The 8,226-nt window shown below is 41.8% G+C and overlaps 1 protein-coding gene across 1 annotated transcript; it reads left to right on the top strand.

The window, feature by feature from the left end:
* Nucleotides 1-5,028: 5,028 nt before the first annotated feature.
* Nucleotides 5,029-7,938, top strand: cth1 (cysteine three histidine 1). The gene is made up of 2 exons (XM_061031787.1): nt 5,029-5,214; nt 6,717-7,938. The coding sequence occupies exons 1-2, from the start codon at nt 5,206-5,208 to the stop codon at nt 7,656-7,658; spliced, it is 951 nt and encodes a 316-aa protein (XP_060887770.1). The 5' UTR covers nt 5,029-5,205; the 3' UTR covers nt 7,659-7,938.
* The last annotated feature ends 288 nt before the right edge of the window (nt 7,939-8,226 follow it).

Genomic DNA, 8,226 nt, shown 5'->3' on the forward strand with positions numbered 1-8,226 from the left:
GAGTCATCAGAGGAAACTGACTTTAAACACCTGATGAGTCATTATTAACCGTGTTACCCGAGAGGGATCTTTATTTTTAAATAATATTTATTTGTAATAGTTTCTAACAGTGTTCATAGCTGTAATGGAGTGGTTACAGACCTTTATTTTAGAGAAAAGGGGACATAAACTCTGAGTTATCAGCTGATTTAGAAAAGAATAACACATGTAAAGTCACCTGGATGATATTAAAACCTTTTGTATTCATACGTGAGTGTAAATAATGATGAGTGGGGCGAGACGAGGTGTTATATCGAGCTAGCAAACTTTTTATTTTGACATTTATTTTTCAGTAAGAGGATTTGGTGTAGTGTTCCTTCATTTAGAGACATTTTCACCAACATATTTATATGACAGTTGAAACATTGTTAATACGTTAGTGATTGAATGTGTGAAGAATCTGTTAACAGACTTCTCTTCTGTCACGGAGAGATCGCTGCCTTAAAGCCAGCAAGAACATGACAGAGGTCCCACAATTCACCACTTTAATCCTCTCTAGTTTCAGTCCAAACACACAGAGCTCTTCTTTTACCCTCCTGTGTCCTTTGTAAATCAAAACCCGATACTAAATTGTGTTTTTAAAATAGTTTGAAGTAGAAAAAGCTTCGCAATCGCGTTTAATCGCACAGCTACCAGAGTTTTCTAATCTACCGCCGAAACATTCTCAGAGCTTGTTTTCACTAGTGATGTCTGGTGTCTGTGTGTGTGTGTGTGTGTGTGTGTGTGTGTGTGTGTGTGTGTGTGTGTGTGTCTGTGTGTCTGTGTGTCTGTGTGTGTGTGTGTGTGTGTGTGTGTGTGTCTGTGTGTCTGTGTGTGTGTGTGTGTGTGTGTGTGTGTCTGTGTGTGTGTGTGTGTGTGTTTCTGTGTGTGTGTGTGTGTGTCTCTGTGTGTGTGTGTGTGTTTCTCTGTGTGTGTGTGTGTGTGTGTCTGTGTGTGTGTGTTTGTCTGTGTGTGTGTGTGTCTGTGTGTGTGTGTGTGTGTCTGTGTGTCTGTGTGTGTGTGTGTGTGTGTGTGTGTGTGTGTCTGTGTGTGTGTGTGTGTGTGTGTGTGTGTGTGTCTGGTGTCTGTGTGTCTGTGTGTGTGTGTGTGTGTGTCTGTGTGTGTGTGTGTGTGTGTGTGTGTGTGTCTGTGTGTGTGTGTGTGTGTCTGTGTGTGTGTGTGTGTGTGTGTGTCTGTGTGTGTGTGTCTGTGTGTGTGTGTGTGTGTGTGTGTGTGTGTCTGTGTGTGTGTGTGTCTGTGTGTGTGTGTGTGTGTGTGTGTGTGTGTGTGTCTTTGTGTGTGTGTGTCTGTGTGTGTGTGTGTGTGTGTGTGTGTGTGTTTCTCTGTGTGTGTGTGTGTGTGTGTGTGTGTGTGTGTGTGTGTCTGTGTGTGTGTTTGTCTGTGTGTGTGTGTGTGTGTGTGTGTGTGTGTCTGTGTCTGTGTGTGTGTGTCTGTGTGTGTGTCTGTGTGTGTGTGTGTGTGTGTGTGAGATAACTTTCTTAACTTCTCTCTCAGTCTGAACACTCTGAGTTTTATCTCTAAAGGTTCAAATGTTTGAACTCTAGCGATGTTAACATTTAGTAAAGAATCTCTGGTGAATAGAAGCTGACAAAGTCTTTTCTTTGACTTAAAGGAAACTCACTCAGTGGGTTCAAGTGAACGACTTCTTGTTGAATGAAGGACACAGAATGAAAACAGACTGCAGCTTGTTCTTCATGTGCAGCTGTTTGTTGAACAGGATGCACAGAAAAGATAAAAACCCTGCATATCCCTCTTATTGAAGCCCGTTTTATATCGTTTTTGAACATGTTGTAAACTAACTGGTAATCAGAAAGAGGTGAGACTAACGACACAATCAGGGCGATCAAAATGAGGGAATGAAGTCTTCTTGATTTCTGCAGTTAGGTCCACCTCCTATGTTTCTCTGATGAACGTGACACACTGGACAAATACTACGACGTCTGACAAACAGGAAATATGGACGACAGGAACAGTGAGGAGGAGTTTTATAAATGATCAAATGATTTCTCTTTAAATCAGAAAGTTTAAGCTAGCAGATTAATCTGAGTAAAAATGAAATCTGAAGTGTAATGAGTTGGTAAGTTTTCTTACTTTGTGTCTGAGGGTCAAGGTTCATTTCTGAAGTTTTCAGGTTCTTCTTTGGACTGATGACTCTTCAGAGACAGACAGCTGGGTACAGGAGACTCTGCTCTCTGTCTGCTCAACTGAACTCTGGAAAAAACCAACACGTTTTAATTTATATGACATGAATCTTTGATCAACTCTCTGATGACAATGCTGTAAAAGAAGCTGTAAATACAAAGAGGGCTACATGTTTGTTCCTTTTGTCAGGAGGCTTGCTGTTCAAGTTAAAAATATTCAGTCTATCATCCTATCAGGCTGCCTGAAGTAGTTTGCAGTTTGGTCCAGCAGAGGGCGCTCTCAGTGTAACTTCACCTTTGCATTCACTCTTTACCTCTGTAAATGAAGACAGTGATGTTGTGGAAAAAGCAACGGGCCGTGAATCAGGAGATGCAAACTCACATGAGGGAGACTCCTCTCTCTGCAGACAGCAGCACACTTCTTCAGAGGAGACACAGGGTCACTACAAACCTGCAAATATTTGTGTGTACCTCAAAACTGTGCGCTCTGAACGCTGCATCCAGTTCATATACTACTTGTGTTTCTGGTGAATGATGTTAAAAAATAAAATCAGTCCTTTTGGATTGTCAACAGGCTGTTTGGTTTCAGGCTCATGGAAAAAAACCCGTGAGTATGTTGTGTGTTCTGCGTTTGGTTCTGGTTTGCGGCAATAAGGGAGCTTACACACAATGTGCTCACGTTAACTGGTGGAAGTTCTCGGTTACGACGGGGTATTAGGGTCATCTTTAAGAAAGAAACATCTAAAATGTCAAGATTAAACTCGTAAATCAATTTAAATTAGGCTATGTAGATAATTATTCTGAAGTGTTGTCGCCTATCAAAAGAGCAGCCATCCATCTGTATACATGAAAATGAGGACAGGAGAACCCTTAAAGAGTTATCTTGCTCCTCCAAGGAGAACTAATAACAAATACTCTACCTCTTTTATCCCTTCAGCTATCAGGCTGTTGAATGTTGAACACCCACTTATTTTTCAGTTTCTATAGAGTAAACCCACTTCTAAATATCCTCTGATTCACACCATTGATTTATTAACAATAGTTTATAGTATGCTGTCATTTTTTTCTGAGGATGGTGAAGGGATGAGCCTCTCTACTCTGTCTTTAATCGTCTCTAATCTGTCTTAAAAGCCATTGTTTTTAACAGAGGACTTTTATCCTTTGGTGGATAAAAGAAACATTTTGGGTAAAAATTCAGAGTATACGCACTTCTTCAGGCACCACTACACCACTCCCTGTGAGGTCCATTCTTTTTATGTGTCTATTTATTAGATTTATTGTATTTATGAAATTCTAGATTGCTAGCTCTGGCTTTTCATTGGTCGACCTGTTGAATTGAATGTTCCTGACATGTGAATGTAAGTGGATGCTGCTGTGACTCTGTTTGTTTCCTTTATGATGTCTTTGCTTCTTTCAACGGCTCGATGGCTGTGAAACTGAAATGCCCTCCTGGGATAAATAAAGTTGTGTGAATCTGAAAGTCTTTTCCGAGTCAGTGTGGTTCTTTCTTCAGAAAGCCACAGTTAGTTTCCTGCAGTATCTTTTCAGGGTCCTGATATTTAATGACCATGTGATGCTGATGTTCCAAAAACATGTGTAGCCCAGTTTCACATCTTAAAGCCCCAACACAACTATCGGATATTTGTGTCAAACTGTTTTTTACAGACTACACAAGGAAGTAGCCTATTTCCTTATTTGTGAAACCTTTACTAAAGTAGCCTATAACATCACAAGACGCTCCACGTTTGTCATATTCGAGCAGGCGGCTGCTCTTCTGATAAAACTAAAACAACATTAATCTGGAAATGTACGATTTTTTTTTCTTTAACGGGCTCTAATCCTCCATACTCGGTCATTGCTGAAATTGAAAGTGAATTTGACAGGAAGCAAATGTGCAGATGTGTGTCCACTTAGGGCTTCGGTAGAGATTTTATTTTTTAATGCTTCAAATCTTGTTGTTGTTGTCGAACTTAAACAACAAACACTCTTTGAAAAGTCAGATATTAAAAAAATAACTTTAAAAGAGGGATCATCCGTCTTCTAGTTAATGAGGTTTGCCTGGCGTGTCCATGATTTGACCGATGTTGTATTTCATTGATAAATAAATGACCCCATCATGATTCAATTGAAATGTTTTATTGGTGTGAAAGCTTCAGGAATCTTTTTCTGAATTATGAAAACATGAAAAACTAAAAATCAGTGACATAAATCCCTTCACATGAAAGTTACATAAAGATAAATGTGTCTTGTTCCAACAATAACACTGATCCATATGTTTGATTTTTAACTTCTTGTTATTTTTAATAATTATATTCCTGTTTCCTGTTTTCTTGAGCTGTTGTAATGAAAAAATGTCAAAAATGGGGGATCAATAAAGTTTATCTTTATCTTATCTTTATCCTTCTTCTCTTCTGTTGTTTCCATTAAGAAGAATACATGTGCTCAGTTGGCTATATAAAAAATAAAACAGTCCGGACTTCCTGCTCTCAAAGATCTCATATCTGTGTGTTTGTGCTCAGACGGTTTTTAATTACGTTTGTTTAATGCTCAGCCTGAGGTGTAAATGTCCACACACCTTTAATGAGCAGAGCAGCTCTCCTTTAAGGATGTGGATTGAGCCCCGCGGAGGAGAAACATCCGCGCGCCGACAGAAAGTAGTCCTTCACGTTTTAATGACTTTATTCAACGACAGAAGATGATTATAAAAACATAGTGACAGCCTACAACACTTCATTTAGTCTAATGTAAATACCTGTACGCTGTAGCCGCCGCACCTGGACCTGATTGGTGGTTGTGGACATACCTGTGACGTAGCTCTCGCGCACACCTGAGGCTCGTTTGAAGAGGAGGGCGCGAGGGTTAAAAGACAAAGTGATTCAGTGTGTGTGTGTGTGTGTCTGTGTGATTCCAGCAGGTCAGCGGGTCCATAACCATCAAACCATCTCACCCTTCCACAGGTAAACTCCTGAGCCGCGCGGTTCACCTCCACGATCATCTCTAACGACCACCACACCTGTGTGCAGACATGCTGGAGGTGAGTCTCTACTTCAAACTGTCCTTCTCTCTGAGCTTTCCTTACAAAAATACAACTTTAGAGGTCGTCACATGTTCTTTAAAGGTCGATTAACTTCAATTTGTTTAAAAACTAAATGATTTAATTACCGGAGAACCTTGAATAAAATCTCACCACAATGTAAGGCCCAGTCTCTTTCACTGGCGTGGTGTTGCTCAGAGGCCTCTGTGCATTCAGTGTGGAAACACTTGGTGGATAAATCAGGGGAAAAAACAGCAACACATAAAACTAAAGTGAGCTACAACATGTTAACAAAAGCCATGAAGCAGCTTTACAAAGTAACATCACGTTGGCAATTAATTTAGTTTATTTAAATTTACTATTGTCATACTCTTTCCTCTTTGCTGTGCACCGGTTTAGTTTGAATGTGATTAAAGGCCTGTAGTAGCCTAAATAAAAGCCGGGATCTTATTAGAAGTTTTATGGTAAATCTGGATAACTTTATTTCCTCTTCTCTGGCATTAAGGAGGTTAACTCAACTCACACACACTGAACAACTTTTTATTCAAACTCATAATAAAACCAAACCCTGACTATATTAATTAAAACAATTCAGAGTTATTTAACATGAAATTAACTTACACTTTTAAAACATTCAGCTAATTGTTGAAACTTTATTTTCTAGTTTGTTTCTGTTATTATTTAATTTAAAAGATAAGGACTAAATTTGGCTTAAATCCTTTTTTAATGTGTATTACATAGACTATTGGGGCTTAAAAAAAAAAAAAGTATACTGTTTAGCTCAAGCTAACTTTCAAGTGAGCTAATGGGTTTAAGTTTTGGCAGTGTGGTGACAATTAGCATGACTGTGGTGTCTTCTATTCTGAAAGGAAGTAAAAATATTCTTGTGTAATGATGACCACATCCTGACAACCCAATAACTCAAAAGACAACCGTGTAAAGTTGAGATGTTGGGCATCTAGCGTTCAACCACATCTAGCTAATGTGACGTTTTTCAACATCACTGCTTGAGTGCTAACGTTAGCATTAAAGCGTCTGGCTGATAATTTCACGTTTATGCTGAAAGGCGTTAGCAATTAATGTTAGCTAGTTAGAGGCTAAACTTTTACCTCAGCTAATCAATTAAAACTTCACTAATTACCTCATATTAAAGTATTTTTACCTTTTCGGTTCAAGTTGCTAATCAATATGGGCGCAGTCACATGTTCACGACTAGTAACCTGGAAGGCTGAAGCTACCGCTCAACCAGTGATGTAGTGATCACTGGAACAAATTTTAACTTTTTAAAAAAATTAAGCAATAAACTGATGCTAGCAGGCTAAGTGGTTGAATGCTAATGTAGCCGTTGAACATCAGCTAGCTTAGATTTAATGCCTAAAGCTTCACTGGATACTTTCTGATGAACAGGAAGTAGTGAAAATAACATTTGTTAAAACTAGTTTAAAGTTACTGCTGTTAAAAAATGGCGCCGATGTTGACTGTTTTATTTCTTTTATCTGCAGACAAGCAGCGACGACTTGTTCCTGCCCTCCTATCAGGACGAGGAGCTGGTGGACAACCTCCTCTCCAGCGAGGAGTCTGATGGCGACGTAGGAGGCGGTCTCTCCCTGGCGAAGGCCCTGCTCCCCCTGGTGGAGTCGTCCTCCCCCCCGCTCATGCCGTGGCTCTTCTCCACCCGTTACAAGACGGAGCTCTGCACCAGCTACTCCGCCACCGGCTTCTGCAAGTACGCAGAGCGCTGCCAGTTTGCCCACGGCCTCCACGAGCTCCACGTCCCCTTCCGCCACCCCAAGTACAAGACGGAGCTGTGCCGCAGCTATCACACCACCGGCTACTGTTACTATGGCAACCGCTGCCTGTTTGTGCACAGCGCCACAGAGCAGCGCCCTGCCGTCCGCCGCCGCAGGAACGTCCCCTGCCGCACCTTCCGCTCCTTCGGCGTCTGCCCGTTTGGTACCCGCTGTAACTTCCTGCACGTTGAGGGTGGCAGCGTGGACTCCCCTGATGATGTCGAGGAGAAGACTCCGCCTCTTCCCAGCCCTCAGCCACACCCACCTCCACAGACGAAGGAGTGGAAGCCGCGTGGCGCCCTGTGCCGCACCTTCAGCTCGTTCGGCTTCTGCCTGTACGGGACGCGCTGCCGCTTCCAGCACGGCCTCCCCAGCAAGATGAAAAACTCAGAGTCGACAACGCCGCCTTACCCAAGCAGCTCAGGTTTACCTTCCCCCAACTCCCCCTTCACCTCCACCTCGCCTAATTCCTCGACCTCCTCCTCCCCTCCGTCCACCTCCCCGCTTCTAACTCCACCAGCCGAGGCCACCGCCCACAACGCCTTCACCTTCTCCAGCCAGCACCTGAGCGACCTGCTGCTGCCGCTCGCACTGCACCTGCAGCAGCTGGAGAGCAGCAAGGCGTCGGAGATCTGGGACAACCGGGCTCTCTGATTGGCCGACAACAAGCAGCACTAACAGCACAGCTCCTTTTTAAATGTTTTTGTTTTTTAACCCTCGTTCTGAGGACATTTTTTTTTTTTAAACTGAAGGTTGTTTGACTCGAGGGCTCGTGTCTGCAGGACTCGACTGGTTCTGGTCTCCTGTAACTTAAGGTGTAGCTATGAGTGTAATTTAAGTTTTTAACTATTGTAAATACTTTATTATTGAACTGAGTGAATGAAATGTCTGAGCTCAGGATCATGAATAAACTCATTTTAATCTCTAAACTCTACTTCCTGTTTGACGTGTCCTTTTATTGGTTTGAAGATTAGCTCGCACAAACACTCAAAGGGAAGAAAGACGGATTAAAATTGACTCGGATGATTAAATCTAAAACTCTCAAAGGTGAAGATAAACCTGATGCAGCTGCATCACGTCCCCCTCAGTTCAATAAAAGGAACTCTGAAGGCAACTAATTACAAAACCAACTATTTGTTTTTCAACTCACAAAATCAAAATTCATCATGCTAACTGCAATAAAGCATTTTGAGGCTTTGGATGGCCCAGAGGGGGCAGATTG

The sequence above is a fragment of the Labrus mixtus genome, chromosome 23 (assembly GCF_963584025.1).
Source record: "Labrus mixtus chromosome 23, fLabMix1.1, whole genome shotgun sequence".
In the NCBI taxonomy this organism is placed as follows: domain Eukaryota; kingdom Metazoa; phylum Chordata; class Actinopteri; order Labriformes; family Labridae; genus Labrus; species Labrus mixtus.